The 20,247-nt window shown below is 51.4% G+C and overlaps 1 protein-coding gene across 1 annotated transcript; it reads right to left on the reverse strand.

The window, feature by feature from the left end:
- Positions 1-9,183: 9,183 nt before the first annotated feature.
- Mymk (myomaker, myoblast fusion factor) lies at positions 9,184-18,752 on the reverse strand. Its single transcript, XM_041674106.1, has 5 exons — positions 18,618-18,752; positions 14,042-14,156; positions 12,531-12,679; positions 9,762-9,878; positions 9,184-9,333 (listed from the first exon to the last, which is right to left on the reverse strand). The coding sequence occupies exons 1-5, from the start codon at positions 18,750-18,752 to the stop codon at positions 9,184-9,186; spliced, it is 666 nt and encodes a 221-aa protein (XP_041530040.1).
- Positions 18,753-20,247: the final 1,495 nt, after the last annotated feature.

The following is a 20,247-nucleotide window of genomic DNA, read 5'->3' on the forward strand; positions in this document are numbered from 1 at the left end:
CTTCATGATGGACAACGTGTTCTAAGCTGAAATAAACCCCTTCTTTCCAGGGTGCTTGTGGCCATGGTGTTTGTCACAGCATAGGACCTCTAACTAAGACACATACAGTACATATACACACAAAATGAATTTCTAAAATGCTTAAAAGGTTCTTAAAAAAACTTGTTACAATGTATTTTAAAGGGCAAACATTTTAAATGACGACATTTCAGTTTAACAATTTTTTTCCCTAGTTCACACTTGGCATCCTACCTGGGACTCTTTGCTTAATCAAAGGCCACAAAGCTCTTCTCTATGTTTTCATGTAGAAGTTTCTAGTTTTTCAAGTTAATTTTAGAATTTGGTGAGAAGTAAAAGGTGAGGATTCTTTGTTTCTTTAAAATGTTTTTTAGTGTATATGCATGGATATATATTGTGTGAGGGTATGCACAGATGTATGTGCGTGTGAGGGTGTGCACAGATACATGCATGTGGGAGCGTGTGGAGGGCAGTGTTCCATGACTCTCCACTTTATTCTTGGTGTGTGTGTACATGTGCACATGTATGAGTAGAGCCCCCCACCACAGTGCACGTATGGAGGTCAAAGGACAGCTTTGTGGAATCAGTTCTTTCTCTTCCTCCTACAGTGGTTTCTGGGCCAGGCTTGTACAGGAAGTGCCTTTATCCTCTGAGACACCTCTCAGATCTCTCCTTTTTTGTTCCTTCATTTTTGGAGACAGGGTTTCGCTGTATAGCTCTGGCTGTCTTGGCACTCACTCTTTAGGCCAGAATGACCTCAAACTCACTGAGATCTTCTTGACTCTGACTTCCAAGTGCTGTGTTTACAGACTTTCCCTTCTTTTTGCAAAAGAACACTCACTGGTTTTGGCATCCTTTGATTTTTTTTTTTTTTGTGACAGGGTCTCAGTATGTCTAGCTGTCCTAAAACTCTCTGTAGAAACCAGGTTGCCCTCAGGTTGTCCTCAAACTCACAGAGATCTGGGTGGCATGAGAGGCACCATTCACACAGCTCATGGGCCTGGTGAGAGCCCATGCTGCCTCTAGCAGAATGTGCCTGTGGTAGCTTCTGCTTTGTTGCTCACTTCCGGTTTGTGCACTGGGGTTTTGCAGGTCACTGCCTGACATGCAGCAGGTCAGAGGGCAGGGGGCCACTGCAGTTCCTGTCCAGTGAGGAGAAGCTACTTCCCAGATGGCGGCATAGACTTGACAGCCAACTGCTCCCAGTGCTCACCGTCCAGTAAGCAATGCACAGCCACTTATATGGTCACAGCAACATCTTCCATTTTTTACCAGAACAGGGCGCCAGGGGCAGGGGTCAGCACCAGGACTAGAAATGCCTTCCAACTAGGGCCAGTTGTAGCTCTGTCAGGTTATAGTCTCAGGTACACCAAATGAGACAGTCAAGATGGCCGAGATGCCCAATGAGGTTGCAAATGTGAGGAACCTCAGGGATGTGGTTCACAGTCAAGATGGCTGAGATGCTCAATGAGGTTGCAAATGTGAGGAACCTCAGGGATGTGGTTCACTGTGGAGTGACCATGAGGATGGGAAGGATGTGGTTCCTGAGGGCCCAATGTAGCAGAGCCGGTGTCTAGGAGTGATGAGCCAGACCTTCAGGGTCTCTGAGTTACCCTGTGCGGGTCTTCTGTCCTGTGATTTTTAGAGTCAGTTGGCTGATTGGAGGCAGGGTGAGGCTCTATAGCCTGCTCCCTTCTTCTCCCCAACTCAGTGGCTCCAGCAGCTTGGTCTGAGGCCACTGCTTCCCAGGAGTCTGGAACTGGGGCAGTGCTTATCGGCTGCTATTCTGTGGCTGACTGCTGCTGCTGGTGGTGTGTGTGTGCATGTGTGTATGTGTGCGTGTGCTGGAACAACTTCCAGATGTAGCTACAGCCACCTGATAGCCTGGTTCCAGCTGTGGCCTAGGGTCATCAGGCTCCAGTTGGCCAAGCTGTTAGGAAAACAAAACCCAGCGAAGGTGAGGGAGACTCAGCTTCTGAAAGGGAAGGAAGCAAAATGAAGTGAAGGGAAAGGAAAGGGAGGCTCAACCAGGCCAGCCCAGTGCCACGCTCCTTTCTCATCCTCGTGACTTCCTGCTTTTGCCAGGCTGCCTACTTGACTCTGAATGTGGGATGCTCAGCTATCTTCCAGCAACTCTGACCAAAGGGGTTACCTTGTGGACAGACCAGAGTCCTCATCTTTTCTATTGCCATAATGCATGCTGGTTGAGGAGGTGGAGTTTGCATAAAACACAGCTGGACAATTTGGTGCCAACAAGATGGTATTCCATGTGTATGTGGCCCAGAGTTGGGATGAATTCTCTGGATGTACTGGGGGCGGCAGGTGGCCCCTCTACCTCCGCTGTCTGACTTGGGTGGCTCTGAAAGAAGCAGCAGGTGCTGCTGCTGGGAGTATTGGGGGCCATGGGGTGGGCACCTCAGAACTGCCAGAAGCACACCAGTCAAGATGAACCAAGAGCAAGCCCTCTGTGGTCAGGGGCTCATTTGCTGAGAGTGGACTCATCGCCTAGGCAGAAGCCTACCCTCAGCAAGGCAAAAGTGAGAATTTGCCTTTCTATCTCCTGGTCATCTATGCCTGACATGTCGCTCCAGAGCACTGGACCCACACTGCAAGAGGTGACGGCCTCATGGCAACCAAGCTTCCAGACATCCCCAGGTCTCAAATGTCCCCTGGGCTGGTGGTCGGCTGCGTGTGTAATTCGTGTTCTGTGTTGAAGTATCCCTTCCCTCTCCCTTTTGACCCATTAAGGTGTGGGAAGCAAGACACTACAGAGACAGAGTGGCCATGGTGCTTTGTTAAACAAGTTGGCCCCAAAAGCTTCAGGCACAACTGGCTTCACCAGTACTCCCAGGAGAGGACAGCCCTGGAAGGCTGGGGACAAGGCCGGGAGACACTATGTGGACACATCTCTTTAATGGATCACCAGCAACAAAGGACCTGCTGGGCTCCACAGCACACACAGTTCAGAGGACAGCCAGGAAGCCCTTCTCACTCTCTCCTCCTCTCTGCTCTAACTGGCCTTCTCTTGCCTGGTGGTATCTGAACACACCTCTTTCTGGCCATATCTCCACTCAGGCCAGAGTCACCCTGAAGTTTCAGACCTTGGGACCAAGTCCATTTAAGATGCCCAGCACAGCCCACATGCAAAGCTCACCCCCCTGCCATTTTGCTTTTCCACTTTTAGTCTCAAATATGACCTTTCCCAGAAGCCTTCCTGAGTTATTCAATCTATAATTCTTAATTTAGAGCATGTTGATTTCGTGGAAATGGGGCATTTGGTACCTCCGCTGGGGCTGATTTCTCCCTTTTGCCTTTGACAATTTGATCAGTCATTTTTCTGTCACTGTAATGACAAGTCATGACCAAAGGCAACCAAAGGAATTGAGAGTTTATTTTGGCTTATGGTTCCAGAGGGATGAGAGTCCATCGCGGTGAGGCAGAGGCATGGCAGCATATGGCAGGCCTTGTGGCAGGAGCAGGGAGCTGAGAGGTCATGTCCTTAGCAGCAAACACAAAGCAGAGGGAGCGAACAGAAGACAGGGCGGCACTAAATGCTCTCAAATCCTGCCTCCAGTGATGGACATTCTCCAGCAAGGCCACACCTCCTAAACCTCCCCAAACTGTACCACCGACTGGAGACCAAGTATTCAAATCCCTGAGCCTATGGGGGGGGGGCATTTCTCATTCAAACCACCACAACAAAGATCATGAAAGACTGTGATATCACCATTGAAAAGTTTCATCAAAGGGACATGGAGGTGGCTCAGTTGGCGGAGTGCTTGCTGCTCCTGAATTCAGATCCCCAGAATTTACTGCAAAGCAGGGCATGGAAGTGGAGATTTAGAAACAGCCTGGACGTTCACTGGCCAGAGAGCCTGACGTGTGGAGCAAACAACAGAGGCCCAGTTGCAAGCAAGGTGGAAGTTGAGGATGGACACCTGAAATTGTCCTCTGACTTCCAAATGACCTGCAGTGATGTATGTCCTTAAGCAAGGCCACACACACACACACACACACACACACACACACACACACACGGGGAGGGAGGATGGGGAGGGAGGGAGAGAGATTTAAAAACATTGTAAAGTGTTATTTAAAATATTGTCCTGGGATGGCAAAGAGAATCAGAGGGCAAAAGTGCTTGCTCTGCCGGCCCTGATGGCCTAAATTCAATCCATGAAATCCCTGGACCCCACCCCAACAGCTGTCCTCTGGCCTTTATGCATGTGCTGTGGCGTCTGTGCACCTACACGCTGGCCTATCAATCTCCACCCCCCCTCTCTCTCACACACACCCACATAATAAATAAAAATATCTAAAAATGCAAAGCTACCACACCTGAGCCCACTAAACTATTTCCCAGCCCCTATCTGCTTCATCTAATCTTGAGAAGATTTAAATGTCAGATTCTGTTTAAAGGGGCAAACTGAGGCTAAGAGGACCCATGACATTTGCCTGAGATGGTAGGGAGAAGGCTGGAACCTGACCTGCCTGGATCGGTCTACATCCTACGTCCACCCGCCCAGCTCTCTTCTTTCTGATTTTAATTTCCTAACCCTTTTCCAAATCGGCTTGGTTCTGACTTAACTCTCTCCAAGGGACGGCAGGCTGAGGCTGCTGATCCTGTTTTTAAAGGTAAACAAACAGTTTGCCGATGTAGAAAAGGGGGCGGAGGTCAGCTAAAGTGTTAGGGTCCATGGTCCTGGGTCCCCATGCTTCTGCTTAACCAGCTCATCAGCCAGCAGGATGGACACGCGGAACAGCTAGCCCGTTCCATCTGTCCTGGGCCATTCTAGCTCCCCAGCTCTCCCTCCTTCTTTCTTTCTGTTCCTCCTCAGCCAAGACCCTGTGGTTGGCCTGCCCACAGAGACCCAGTGCCCAGCATGCTGCCCCAACTACAATCCCAGCTCTTCAAGCAGGACAAGTCTGGGAAGCGGGTGGGGAGCTGTAAAGCCCTTTTAAAGGAGCAATAAAAGTTTTGGGTTTCAGATCTCTTCCTGAAGAAGAGAATAACAGAGACAGGAAATTTCAGTAGCAGACCGACAGAGGCAGGCGGCAGCGCGCAGACGGCCTCAGACAAAAACACCTCTGCACACAGGTCCTGGCGGCTGCCCAGGCGCTCTCCTGCTCCCCAACAGCCTCTCCCCTGCTGGGGGAAGCCAGGCTGCTGCCACAATGGACTGTTGTGTCTACCTAGCTGTAAATGTTTACACTATCCCTTTCCATTTGCCTTGCTGTCAAAGGTAGGGCACACTCTCTCCCTGAGTGGGGCCCTAACAGGGTGTGCCAGGAGGGTATGTGTGCACACTCATTGGGGGACCAAGGCCAAGATGCCTTTGCCCTGGACACCGTGATGACTGTGGTCATGCCCAGGCCCAGGATGGCTGTGATGGGCCTGCGCCCACTCATCTTCCCAGATTTAGATGTGACAGACTAGGAGGAGGGCCCCACCCTCCCACCCATATCCTGTCAGGGAAGCCCCAGCCAGATCTGGGAGTCCCAGCCTCTTTGTTTCTGCCCCTTGTCTTAACTTGGGATTTCTCAAATCTGAACATCCAGGGAACTTAGAAACAGGGCTGTGGCTGTGGGTGTGTTGGGGGGTTGGGGTGGGGGACAGCATAGGACACTAGGTTCAAGCTGAGCTTGAAAGGACCATGTCTGATTTTGAATTGAAGTATGTCTTTGGCAAATGTGCCGGAGACAGGGACATGCACAGGAACCAAGTGCAGGGAGGGCTAAGGCTTTAGCTCGGGGGGCGGGGGGGGGAAGGCTACCCACTGAGAGCACAGAGTGTCCACGCTACCCTTTCTTCGGCAGCCACGGCTACAGCTCCCCAGTTGAGCTGGAGGTTCTTCCTCACAGCATGCCAGGGTCTGCCCCTTGTCCACGTTAGCTCACTCCTGCACGTACACAAAAACTCTGTCTTTGTCAGGGGCTGGCTTGATGTCTCTCAGAGCGGCCTCCCCATCTCCTCCATCTGAACACCCCCATTAGAACTTGGCCCGTTCAGTCTGTGGGTTGTGTCCATTGCACCTCCACCATCACTGAGGCAGAGGGTCCTCTATCATGTCCTTGACACACTATCTCCTCCCCTTCTCTCTGTGTGTGGGGAGGGGAGGTCTAATTCTGTACCACGGACTTGGAGTTCAGATGCACCCCCTGGTCTCTGCAGTCCTGTTCATGACTGCTGCTACTTACAGTTCTGACTCAGTTTACCAACAACCCCTGTGTGCACGATCAGCTGTCCTACGAGGAGACCCTATATCCATGCAGCATCAGGTTTCCTCAGGCAGTGTGGTTCTTCAACTCCTAAAAGCACCCATAGTAGTTTTCCTAAGCACTCTGTAGACAGGGATATCAGGATATATGCTTTTGGGTCTCCCCATCACGCGAGATAGGAGAGGATGTTCTGTCTAGAGTCCTAAGTAGCTGGATAACCTTGGGAGCCCTCTTTGGCTCCACATGCTATGACTCCCAAATTCCAGGGATAGAGACACTGGGCTGGACAGCAGCAGGGTTCAGAGTCATTGGGATCTAAGAGCTGGTCCTTTCTTGCTAGTTTTGAAGTGTCAGTAGCCATTGGGGAGCACAGTGGCTCCTTTTTCCCCTCCTGACCCTGATTAGCGTCCAAAGATGTCAATGTAGACTTTGAAAGAGGCCACAAATGGAGTGCCTAAGGAAAACCCTGGGTGCCATTGCTAGGTCTGCAGCCACTGTCGTGTTACTAGCATCTGTGGTCCTCAGTATTCTCATCAGCAAACTGGGCTTAGGACTGTGCCCAGGGCCCCCACAAGCAGGCATGGGATCTGAGATGCTTGGAGGGTAAGGGTCCATTCTGGAGCCCTAAGAAGCCAGGTACAGGCTGCAGTGGCTGGGCTGAGGGCTGGAGTGCACCTCCTAATCTTCCGTGACTTACAGCCTTGGCCAGGTGCCCAGAAGGCTCTCATAAATCAGCAGCACCACCGGGGAGAGCCCGTCAGGCCCTTTGGCTGGGCCACCTGTGGCCCCTCCCTGCTCAAGGACATCTTGTTGCCTCCAGCTTCCCAAGAGTGGCAGCAGAGCTGGAGGCAGGGTTGCTGGTTTGGGGCTGGGGTAAGACAGAGACGTGATGGGCTGGGTACACCCTGCAGGCACCTGCTTCTGGAGGGGCCCAGACACCTCACCTGGCTTGGTTCATCTCTGCCTCTCACTGGGGTGAGCATCTCTGACTCAGCTGTTTGTCCTATGGAAGTAAGAGGTGAACCAAAGGAAGCCTGGGCTCTAGGACACCCTGTGTCTCTGGTGTGTGAGCTCATGTGATACGTGTTTAAGGTACATAGGTGTATGTCACGTGCAGGTGTGTGTTTACCTCTGTCTGTGAGGTATGAGCCTGTATGTGACTGGAGACCAGATGAGGGCTTAGCAGCAAGATGAGAGAGGCCTCCATATCTCAGTGCCCTTCTCCCTACTCTGTTCCTGGTCTTCCCCCTCTGAGTTTTATTTTATTTGGTTTTTATATTTAGGTATTTTTACTTTTTTGTGTGTGGGTGTTTGCTTCCAAGTATGTACTTGTACCACATGTGTGCCTGGTCTTTTGGAGGCCAGAAGAGGGATCTTATCGTGATCATATCTTCTAGCTCTGGATTTACAGACAGTTGTGAGCTGCTGAGTGGGTGCTTGGAATTGAACTTGGGTCCTCTGGAAGGGCAACAAGTACTCTTAACCACTGAGCCATCTCTCCAGCTCTCTACTCTTTTCTTAGGAGCCTCAGAGCCCAGACTATGTGCCGTGTCTTCCTTACCTGATAAACCTATCCTAGTCCCTAGGAGCCAGGTTTGAACTTTCTGAGGTGCCTCATGGCATCATAGGCTGTTCTATCATTAAAAGTCTCTGGGGCCAGAGAAGAGGTGAGGCCTATGGGTAACCTCTGTCTACCACCAGGGCTTGGAGGGGATGGTGGTAGGGAAGGGACAGGTAGAGATGGCCGAGAAACACGGAGTTGTGGGTGTTCATGAAGGTAGGCATCCAGAAGGCTAGGCTGAGGGGTCAGCTGGGAAGAGAGGAACATTCAAACCAAGTGGTGGAGCTGGCTTCCTTAGGAGGTACAGGAGGTGACTTAGGAGAGATTGCCAGGGCCTAGTGGGTGGGGACCGGATGTGGGTAGCTGCTCCCTTGAAGTGGTACCATCTGGAGACATTAATAAGTCCCAGACAGGTGTAGGTAACTTCCTGCTGGGCCTTGGGTCATCAGGAAAGGGGATGACTGGGGGTGCTGGGGAGATGCAGGCTTGTGAGGTGATGTCTGAAAGCTGTTGTGGTGGCTGCCATGCCCTTTCATGCCCTGCCATGCCCTGGTCCCCAGTCTGTCACAGACAGGACTGTCCACAGTACAGTACAGTCCCAGCAAATCCTGGCCCAGGGGTATTGCCTGCACCCACCTTTCCTTCAGGGCCCCAAAGTAAGCTTCAGGACAGTGTAAAATAAACTGAAGACCAACCTCACCTCCAACCCAGGTACCCAGGCCAGCAGCAGACTTAGCTCTGTGTCTCCCAGCACCTGCTCTTAGGGCAGCTGCTGACCCTGACAGGCACTCCCCAAAGACAGGAACTGTAACACTTAGCGTACAGATTTGTTCTAGGAACCGATGTATGTAAGGTATTCTTGGAGGCTGATTAGAAGTTTACTCTGAGTGGCTTGATCTAAGACCTGGCTAAAGCTTGGGTCCAGGCCAAAGCTGGTTTCGCTGGCTCCAGCTTCCTAAAAGATGGGGAGAGGTTTCAGAACCTGGGCAAGGGGTAGAAGTGGCAATACCAGTTTTCTAGAGAAAAGAGACAATCCAGGCAGGCAGGATTTGGGGGCAAGATAACCTCTGTTGTGTATGCTGCTGGGCTGGGACTGTGACCAGTATCTACTGACCTAGAGCTCTGCCAGGCATACCTATGCTTATGAGGTCTTGGAGGAGAAAATTCCTTTTTTTTTTCCCTGCAACGGAATGAAGCAATTGGTGAACAAGGAGTCCGTGGGTCCCTAAGCAGCGTTCAGCAGAGGGTAGCAAGACTGTTGGTCTCTTGGAGGTGCAGAAGAGACCATTTCTCATTGACACAGCACATGGGAAAGAGTGGGAAGTATCTTGAGAGAGATGGTAGGGCTGCTAGACAGAAAGTCAGGACCAGAACAGGGGCTGTGGTCAGACACAGGTGCAGCAGAGGGTGGAGAAGGTCAGCTTCGCGGGCTCCCCCGCATTCCCAGCCTTCTTGTTGACCTTGGGCAGCAGCAGGACGAAGGACATGGCCAGGGCACAGTGGTAGAAGCTGTGGACATAGGTGTAATCCCATTCCTGTGGAGGAGAGCGAGTCAGTCTGGGGCCTTGGCCCCATCTCTCAACTAAGCTCTGCTAGCCATCTGGTGCCTCGAGGGGTCAGTTGTCCCACCCTGAGAAGATGGCTGAAAGGTTCTCTGCCTCTCTCTGTCCCCTGTCCCCTGGTTCCGGGCATCAGCCCCTGGTCTCTTCCAGGACATGCATGTTGAGTCTTCTAGGATATGTAAACGTCCTGAAGTCAGGGCCTGATTTGACTCCCTGGGACCCTCAGGTCCACGCAGACTATAATGCTGGCACACTAGGGTTGAGGAGTACCAACTTCAATTCCCACCACAACAGAATGCATGACTGGGAGTCTCCCTGTAAAGCCAGCCAATCTTCTGTTAAGCTGAGCCATTTCCAGAGGGCTCTTGGAGGGCTCCATTCCCTCCCCACAGGCCTGGTACCTCAAAGAAGAAGCGAAGCATCAGGGCCAGGGCCCCAAAGCAGAGACCGGGGCCTATCTGCTGAGTGTAGATGCTCTTGTCTGGGTACAAACCCTTCTTCTCCTTCATCTTCTTCAGCTGTGGGCACAAGGTGATAACATTAAGGTTTTTGGGGTGCAGCACAGGGAAGGGTCCCTTTCTGAGTTGTCTGGGCATGATCCCACTGCCGTCCCCTACCATCTTCAGGTAGAAGTGCTGCACCCCTATTCCTCTGCATGCCTGAGCACGTTTGTCAGTTCTGCAAGGACTGGGCACCCCTTGAAGTAAAACTGACAGAGATCTCTGCCTGAGAGATAGGGCTGGGAATCTCTAGGCCAATTCTCTCTGGGACCCCACTGCCCTTGTTGCCTCATTGGGAAGGAGCAAGGCCACTGATGCACTCCTATCTCCCAGCTATGGGGCGTTCCCATGGAGACTGTTAACAGAGAAAGGGTATCAGCTTATTTGGTACCCATGAGCCCTGTACTCCTCTCCAGGTGGTGTGTGTGGCAGTCTGGGACTTCAGTGACATAAAGACAAATACAATCAGCGTTACCAGCTCAGTGATCCTTTTTCATTTACCCTGATTTCTCAGGCCCTGTTGCCTTATGTGAGGGTCTGCTGTGTGTTCAAGCTTGGGAAGACGAGGTATTACACAGACGAGATGGAATACCTGTGGTTCCTCTGTGGAATGCAGACCCCTGGGGCCCGGAGGTATTTTATATCCAGGATGGTTCAGGTTTCAGTGCGGTGGACCATTTATACATACCACCATCCGGGGCATGCAGTGGGCACAGGACAGCAGCCCTTGGCTGCACCCATCACTGAATACACTGGAAACACAAAGGCCGTCAACAGCTGGCCAGAACTGGCTTTACCAGCAAATGAGTGGCGGTATGATGTTTCCGGCATTATTAACTTGCCATTATTAACAGGAGTTGAGGACTCAGTGGATGGTGTCAGTGCTGTGGGTAAAGCTAATTCTCCTGGGTGCAGGCGGTATTGGCATGGGAAGCCTTCATGGGGTCAATCCCGCAATTGTAACCCTGGGGCCCCAGAGAGGGGAAGAATATCCAAGATCACCCATGGGCCTTCCTTGCCCTGAGAGCCCCTGTTTTTCATCTAACTCAGCTTCTGCTCTCCAAGAAGAAGTTCCCATACTTCTTCCCCCAAAGGGTGAGACATGGGAAGGAATGATATCCCCTTTCTAAGAAACAAGTCCAAACCTACACATCTAGTGGTCTAGGAGATGGGATCTGTGCCCCAGATGTGGATGGCTACAGCCTCTCTCACTCCTGTTCTCACCAGAGACCTGGGAAGCCTGGCATTTAGTGGGAGGACACTAACACACACATATTCAGTCAGGATGGGCATACTGGGCTTTAATCCCAGCACTCAGGAGGCAGAGGAAGGCGGATCTCTGTGAGTTGGAGGTCAGGCAGAGATAGAAAGTGAGACCTATCTTAAAAAGATCTGGTCAGATCCAGACCCAGCCAAGGGTAACAAAGGAGCCATGATGGGCGGGAAAAGGAAGCAACATCAGAGGGAGCCTTCATGTCTATTCATTCCAGCTTGTTAACTAACTGTGCAGAACCCCAGCACCTTTGCCACAGGAGGCTCTGGCCTCCAGGGTCAGCCAGGGCCAGCTTCTCCCCAATTAGAGCGAGGTAGAAGTTCTTTATTGCCCTGCTAAAGGCCAAGTCCAGCAGCCACTGCTCACTGGGGCTGCAGGTTTGTCTGCTGAACTCTGTGTACCTTAGCTTTACCCTTAAACAAAAAGCAGAATAAGCCTGGGTTCTTCAGGGCCTACACGAGTAGGAGACGGCTTGGAAGCTTCCTGCCTGCTTTTACCGGTTGTCCCTTTGCTGCAGATGAATTGGAGGACTCCTCCCTCCCTCTGAAGCACTGCCTGCCCTGCTCTGCACTGCTGGGGTTCTACTTAGGGGAACCCTGAGATCCAAAGTGGTCTTGCATTGAACATACACAGGCATGGTGAGAACTTGGGACCTGGGCTGCCAACTGCTTGATCTAAAGCCTGTTGACCTTCCAGGTCTGTGTTTTGGGACTGACTGCTCTGAGTGGGGCCAAGGAGACATCCCCAGATCTAGTCTGCCGTCAGGACCCTTGTTCATGTTGGCTAGCTTAGGTGGGCTCCAGGCCTTGCGGCCAGGAGTGCCTTGGGACTGCATAGGGCAGAGTAAGTGCCAGGCACCACGGCATCCTCCAGGGGTAGTCCTACTTAAAACTCTGCTCCACCCCCACCTCAAACCTTCTTTCCTCACAAGAACTATATCCAAAGCTTGCTCCTTTCAGGCAGGTTCTCCAGCTCAACCTAGCTGCTCTCCAAACAGCTGTTGTAAGCAGCCATTGTCTCTCAGAATGATAATGATGATGTTGATGAAATAAAGACAGTGACGGTCGTGATGATGAGTGGTCTCCTGATCTCTGGGTAAATTAAAAGCCATGTATATGTCTGTGTTTAGAAACAGTCCCTGTGGGTATTGGACCCAGAGCAGAGAAAAGGAGCTTTGGCTTTACTGAGGATCAGTAATTACTGATGCGCCAGCAAGGAATAGGGTTCAAACATGAGTTACCATTTCTAGGGACTCTAGGGGTTTTGGCTCAATTCTTATGTTAGTCCACTTTTCATATAAGGGTATGAGGTATAGGACCCCATATAGGAGAAAGCAAGGTCATGGGAGAATTGCAGGGTCCCTGGACCCTGTCAGCCGAGACATACATAGTACTCACCCACTTCATAGCGATGATGAGGATGGCTGTACCTATGGGGCCTGAGTACACCCCATAGCCCCAGCGGTCATGGAAAGTCCTCACAGCGATGGTGAGGACACCAAACATCGTGAAGGTTGACCTCTGCGGTTCATCAAAGTCGGCCAGGGCTGGAGAGATGCATGGGCATGGTGAGCTGCTTCCCTCCTCTTGGCTGTGCCTCCACCCTTGGGGACCCATTGGGTGTCCTCTCAGTCTGAAGTACCCAAAGGACCCGCTTGGTCCTCACAGGGTCTGAATTTTCGTTTATTTGGAGGAAACAGGGGATGCTGCTTCCCCAGATCATGGTGGCTGGAATTACACGGTAGGTCGAGTAATCAATATTTCCTGGGAGTCCTGGGACAAAAGTCTCAAGACCAGAGATATGTGAGTGGGTGAGTGGTGTATAGGGCTGAGTCTCAGGAGGGACCCTCAGATAAACACAGCCACCTGTGACAGCATCCCTGAGAAACAAGGCTGAGTATGTTTGGTTCTCCCTTTTCTTTTTATTTTCTTTCCTTTTCTTCTTTTCTTTTTTTCCTTTCCCTTTCTTTCTCTTCCTTACTTTCTTTTTCTTCTTTCCTCCATCCTTCCTGCTTCCTTCCTCCCTCCATCCCTTCTGTGAGGGTTTGAAAAAAAAAAAAGGCCCACTCCACCCCCAGGGAGTGGCACTATTAAGAGGTGTGATTTTTGAAATAGGTGTGGTCTTGTTGGAGGAAGCCTGTCTCTGTGGGTAGGCTTTGAGGTCTTAGACTCTTAAGCCAGGCTTAGTGTGCCTCATTTCTCTTCCTGCTGCCTGCAGATTCAGATGTAGAACTCTCAGTTTCTTCTCCTGCAACATGTCTGCCTGCATGCCACCATGCTTTCCACCATGATGATAATGGACTAAGTATCTGAAACTGTAAGCCTACCCCAATTAAATGTTTTCCTTTATAAGAGCTGCTGTGGTCATGGTGTCTCTTCACAGCCATAGAAACCCTAACTAGGACATCTTCCTTCCTTCTTTCTTTTTCAAATTTTTGCAGTGCTGGAGATGGAACCAAGGGATGAAACCTATTGCTCACCAAGCCAGTGCTCTACCACTAAGCCTTACCCCAGGTCCAAAGTGAGGATTTTGAATGACCCCACGCCTAAAACCCAGGACTGAAGATGACCCCTAAGAGCAAATGTTCCCTTGAGCCTGGAGGATGCTCTGGGAGATGAAGTCTCTGAACTGAGGGCATGGTGGTCTCTGCACAACTGAGTGTGGAGACACATTTGGTCTCTCCTTTGTGTGCCTTTGCTTTCCCAGTGTCACAAGTGCTTATTACAGGAATCGCTGAAGGATTAGAAAAAGCGAGACTGTAGGCAGCTAAGAAATGTGTGTGCTTCTTTTAGTAGATTAAGTCGCTGGCTTTGCAAAGCAGAAAGGAGGGAGAGGATCTCAGAGATGGGTTGGGCTCTGGCTGGTCTTGGGGACTGGCTCCCACCCACTGGCAGAGATAGCTACTCACCCATTAGTGAGACCCACATGCTCAGTGCCGTCCCATAGATGCTGAAGTACTCCAGGATGTCGCGGCGCATGAAGCACAGCATAGACAAGCCGGGTCCGTCGCAGGCATGGGAGAACTGCAGGGAAAGCACACTAGGTCAGCAGGCCGTGAGCATCAGTGGTGGGCGAGAGCTGGTCCCAAGCCACAGACACCTCACTTGCTGCGAGACCTTAGTGGCTCTGTGTGTCAGGGCACACAATTGGATACTCCCCCTAGCTAGGTGAGTCCTTGAGGCCTGGAAGTAAATATCACTTTCAGACTCTCTTACCACTGGCCCAAAGCTGGTAGTCACACAGATGAAGCCTGCTAAGGAGGGGACCCTAAAGCACCACACACACACACACACACACACACACACACACACACACCCCTTTTGCCCCTGGGCTGATGTGAAAGTGCACACATGTTCCCGCATCAATCTTTGGATTTGAGCTTTTAATCTTGGACCCCTGCCCCTTCAAAAAGGAGGAGGACCTTAGACTCCCCAAAACAGACGCTGATTCCTGCCACTCTCTTTTCTGCACCTCTCTCCGATACTCTAGCAGGCATGTTCATGACGTGTAGCTGAACAGATTTGCTCTAAAGCAAAAGGCCCTATATGAAGTATTTCCAAGTAGTCAACTTATTTCTTACAGAAGACCTCTCTCTCTCTCTCTCTCTCTCTCTCTCTCTCTCTCCTCTTCCTTCACATTTCATCGTTTTAAGTAATATTTAATTACATGACATAATTATTTTGACAAGTGCGACTGGCCCAAACAAGCCCGGGAGCCAACACAATCAGCTCTTGGTTGAGCCCAGCTCAGCAGGAGGGAGCAGGCAAGCTGGAAAACAGTTCTTGTCTGGAGGCAGCAGGGGCACCACAGGGGGCTGGGGACCCTGGGTGATGGATGTGTCAGGCAAGCACGGTGGGGCCCCGCCTTAGAAGCTTAGAGACCTCCTGCTGATTGCAGTTGCACGCGGACTGTCAGTCAATTGAGAGCATCCAGGGGAAGGGAGGGAGGCGGTGGTCCAGCTTCTGTGTCGGGTCAGCCTCACCCAGAGCTTTGATGCTGCCTTGAGCTTTTGGGTACTGCATCTTTTTAAAGGGGCACTGGGGAAAAGGAGGCTAACCTACTAGGTGTGAGCTCTATTTAGCTCAGGGGAGGACAAGCTTCAGGTGGGGCCAGATCGAGGCTCTTGAGCAGAAGAGGAAAGGAACTCAGCTCTGGGAGGGGCTCCTGCTCTTCCAGCTCCTTATAAAGCCGCATCTCACCTTCTGTAACATCTGTGCACTCTTTTGTTGTATAGCCCTCCCCCCCAACAAGTAAAACTCTCTTGCTGTGAGATTCTGAAACATCGGTACTTTCCCCATGAGGAACAGAAGAGCCTCACTAGACTGGATCCCAGCGTAGTGTGCTTGCCTGTGGGAGGGCCAGAGGTTTTCCAGCAGGGGATCTCACTGTCCTCAGGCCCTGAGGTTCTTTTGGGCTCTGTGTGACTGTGAATTTCCCTGGGGCACCTCCTGCCCAAGGAGTCAAGGCAGTGATGGGTACACTCCCTCACCAGAGGGCAGGTGGATTTGGCCCAATCCGGGCTGGGCTAGGACATAACTGGGTGTGGCAGTAGCTCCAACCCTGCTGTTCACTCAGCAGATCTAGCTGAGGGGTGCAAGCAAGAGGCTGGTCTCTCGGGGTCTCCTCTGTCCAATGGAGTGAGAGCACCTGTTCTGCGGGGCTGGCAAGGAGACCCTGATGATAATTGCATAACACAGCACCCCACGAGGGAATGCTTCTCCTGGGAAATGCTGTTCAAAGTTTGCCTTTGCAAATCAAACTTTCACTCAACCCAAAACCAAGTTAATATTGTGCTTTGAGGTCAGTTAGCATGCTGCACTCACCCACAGTGAGAATGAACTCACCTCTGGAACAAACAGTGCAATCAACCTTTGAATTTCTAGCGTCACCGAGTCCTACAGGCTCAGGTGAACGTATGAACTTTGATTGTTCTATATTCTCTATTTCTCCTTTGGGATTCTTTTACACCCCTGACTCAGAGCAATGTATGTTTGTGTGAGATGTGGTGACCAGGGCTAAGACCATGTGTTAAAGTCAGCAAAGCATTGAAAAACGCCCCCAGCCAACCAAAAAGCATGTTGAAAGCAACATGTGGGTATAGGCTGATACTATCTAATTGTGGCTTTGTGTGCTATGGAGTCAATAGGCTCAGGGAAACAGCTGTCTCCCTTGTGAGACTCCCGGGAAGATTAAGACTCAAATCCTTCATTCTTTTTAGCATATTTGCTGTGCTGTTCAGCACACGGAGGTGACGCTGCTGTCCAAGATTCCTAGATTAGAACCTGCTTTTAGACTCGATGGCTATAAAATTAGGACAGGAGAGAGCAGGAGTCTTTGGAATAAATCAGGCCCACTCTTGGGTAACTGACACCAAGAGCCATCCTTGTATTCTGTATCAGCATACCACACAACTGGTGGTTGCCATGGAGGGTCCTGGAGGAGCCACGTGGAAGGCAGAACTCTGGGAGGCACAGACTGTGGCTTTGAGGCCAGGGGACATTTGTCATAGGAGACAGCTGGCCCTGCCACTCTGGGTGGGGTGGGGCAGGGTGGGCCTCTGAGGCTGGCACAGAAGCAGCTGTAGGCCAGCCCAAGCCCAGGCAGGCAGGGTGACTTAACCGGAGCCTGTGAGTTTCTGGGCTGTATCTAATGTGGGCCTTAGCCACAAGAACCTGGTTTCTGTCCTTGACCTTGGGTCTCGTCTTGGCTCTGACCTTGACTGACCAGGGTCTCGTGAGGAACAAGTGACATTTTGTGGGAAAGTACTGTAGGTAGACCAGGATCTCAGTGGTACCCATGGTGACATTGGTGGCTCAGCTTCTCTGAAACTTTCCTCTTACATCAAATGTAAATCACTTCCTTAGGCTCATGAGTGATGGTGAGCCCCTCCTCACCCTGGTTGCTGTGGCGTGTCATGGTCTAATATCCTCCCCTCCTGAAGTGAACTCAGAACCCTAGAGCTTCCAATTGCCTTGGAGAAACTCACTGCTGGGACCACCACAACCAGGAGGTAGACATGTGCCAACCCCTCTCTGAATGCTGTCAGCCCAGAAGCGCTGGCGGCTTCTCCCACCGCTAGACAGTCACTCTGGCTTACTCAGGATATCGAGTGATGTGTGAACACACGTGTGTGTGCTCGTGGCCTCACTCACTCAGAACCAGCTAAGTATGCTCACACACTCCAGGCTCTTGCCTACTGAGACCCTGCTGCTGGGAGAGGTGGACCTAGAGACCGGACACTATTTTCCAAAGCTTTGTCTACCTTAAGGAGGAGACTAACAGGCTGCTTGCCAACCCTGGGCACGTATCCTACCAACGTGTGGGCCACACACCACACAAACTCCTGAGGGATGGGTGTGATAGAGAGAAACAGAGGCTATGGAGCAGTGAGGGAGATGGCGTGGCCCCTGGTGAGGACAGCAGTGAGGACCAGTGTGAGGGTACTCAGAAGGACTCTGGGGCATAGTGATGGGGGGAGCTTTAAGACAGAGAGGATAGATGGGTAGGTGAATGGACAGGGACAGACGGTTGGTAGACAGATAATAGAGTGATGATAGATAGATAGATAGATAGATAGAGAATAGGTATATTAGAACAACAAGACAAATGATAAATAAATAGATGGTAGATAATTATACAATTAGATAGATGGCAGGTTAGATAGACAGACAGAAGCAAGTTAGATAGGTAGATAAAGCCAGAGAGACGCAGAGGGTAAGGAGAAGAAACGGGAGGAGGGCAGACCAGGGAGAAGAGGAGGAGGGTGAACTTCATGGGGGTGTAATTCTAGTTATCAAAAGACCCAGAGAGAGATAGAGGCGGAGAGAAAACTAGACATTGGACTAGTGAGAGAAACGGAGGGAGAGAGACAGACACATGGTGGGGGTGAGGAGAAGCAGAGGCCCTGACACCAGGCTTCAGAGAAGCTGGCCAGTGCCAGACGTGCCCCTGAAAACAAGAGACTCACTCCAGGACGTTACCAGGGAACAGCGGGGAGAGGGAACTGAGAAGCAGCCAGCCAGACACATTAACAGGATGAAAGAGAAAGGATTCAGAGAGGCTGGCCTTCTCAATGGAGGAACTTCCGATTCTGGAGTTAGATCACCCAGGTCCTCTACCTTCCCTCAACCTAGTGGATCCATTGCTAAGCTTGCTCACTCACCCCTTGTTCTCCCTGGCTCAGCAGCTCCGGGACAAAGTTGGTAGAGAGGAGGGTGCGGGGAGCCCAAGAAGAAGCAGCCTGCAAAGGTTTTCCTCAACTGACACAGGGCCATCAGTCACATGTCAGCCGCTCCCTTCTCCCAAATTCCTGGCACAGATGGGTAAACTGAGATCCATAGAGGAAGACAGACACCAGAAAACCTCTCTTTCCAGTCAACAGGATACCCCCACCTTTCTCTTCCAAATCCTCTTTCTCCATCACCTGGCACAAGACAATGGTATCGACCCTGCCTGTGAGGTCTTCCTCCTAGGCTCCCACTTACCACCACGAAGAACATGGTGAAGAGATAGACCATGGCCTCCATGTAAAACCGCCTCTTGGCCGCGATGCTCACGGTGGGGAGGAAGGCCAGGCTGCTGAGCGTAGGTAGGAGCAGTTTGGCTACAACTGCCCCCATGGACCAGGAGGAAGGTACGGGCTGGGGAGAAGGTGGTGAAGGCCTTCCCGTTCTCCAGGGCAGGGAGAAAAGGAGTCCACTTCCTCGCTTCTTCAGCGGCCCTGACTGCAGCTGTGGCAGCGCCCACAAGGAGGGCTTAAGTGCCCCAAGGCAGCATGTGTCCAGTGACACATGGAGACGGTCCAACAGCTGATGCCCCGTACCATGTGTCCTGCACTTGCCTCGGATTCTCCCTCCCCTCTCTCTCTTCCTTTCTCTCCCCCGCCCCTCTCTCTCTCTCATTCCCTCAATGAAGTTGTATTTCTTCCTTTAGAGGTAGGACTCTCAGGGCGGGGCGGGGGAGGGGGGGTGTTCTATCCAGGTCTTTGTCCTAGGATGAACATGTCAAGGTGCTATTTGGGTCACAGGTCAAAGGGGTGCAGGAGGTGAGAAAACTTAAAACTTAACCAATTCTTTTCTAAGGAGAGCCGGCCCATGGGCCTGTTTTACTCAACCGCTTACCCACCGGCTTCTCTGTTTAGTTACATTGTTTCTTACCTTAAGCAAGCAGACAGAACCTTCTCAGTTGGAAAGCTGTTGTTCTTGAAGCTCTCCTGCTCTCTTTTAACAACAGCTACTTGGCCTGATTTCAGGAAATCACCTTCTCCTGTTGCAAAATGTCATAGAGGAACCATCTGGCAGGGACCCCTCAACCCCCAGCCAAGGAACAACGGGTGTGTGGTCTGAGCTTCTCAGGCCAGCTCTTTCTCAGGTTTATTGGTGATCAGCTTCTTTTGCTATTTGTGCACAAAATTTAATCCCATAGACTGAAGGGTTCTGGCAGGTGCACACACCTGTGGGATACTCAGTGTTCACTCCCGGGGCTCCTGGACAGGACATTCCTTTATGCCCTTTCTGGCAAGCTACTCACTGCTGCCTAACAGAGGCAGCCACCCTTGTTGATTTCTGCCTGGGCCTGACTTCATAGAACTTAAGAGTGGATCGCATAGTGTGTGTTCTTCAGGGTTTGGCTCCTGTACAATGACCCTGAGATCTGTCCATGCTGTTCTGCTCCAGTTCCTTTGGTGGCTGGATGGGCCAGAAGGCTATCCCCTACTTCCCTCGCCCTGGTACCTAGACCTTGGGGTATAACAGGCTCAAGTACCAATACACCCTTAGTGGGCTTTTCTAGGAGAGGTTGTAGGCTTCCTGTCTCTGTGAGGCCTGGCTGCTCCACCCATACTCAACTGCCAACTCCCACATCCCTTTCTGGAAGCCCCTTGTCTGATGTTGTCTGAGATCCATTTCTCCTGCTCACAATGAAATATCTAACTTGAGACACACCTGGCCCTGACATTCTGCTTAAGGCTTTTCCAAGGTTCTCTCAGTCCCCGGAGGAAGCTTAACTCTTCAAAGAGATCCCAAGCTGCCCATATCCATACCTAGACGCGCACCCCAGCCCTTGCACGTGCTAGGCTCTCCTGTCAGATACAGTGTCTCCCCCAGCTTCTGCTTC

The sequence above is a fragment of the Microtus oregoni genome, unplaced genomic scaffold (assembly GCF_018167655.1).
Source record: "Microtus oregoni isolate MIOR12 unplaced genomic scaffold, Mior012 000025F_ref0000491, whole genome shotgun sequence".
Classification (NCBI taxonomy): domain Eukaryota; kingdom Metazoa; phylum Chordata; class Mammalia; order Rodentia; family Cricetidae; genus Microtus; species Microtus oregoni.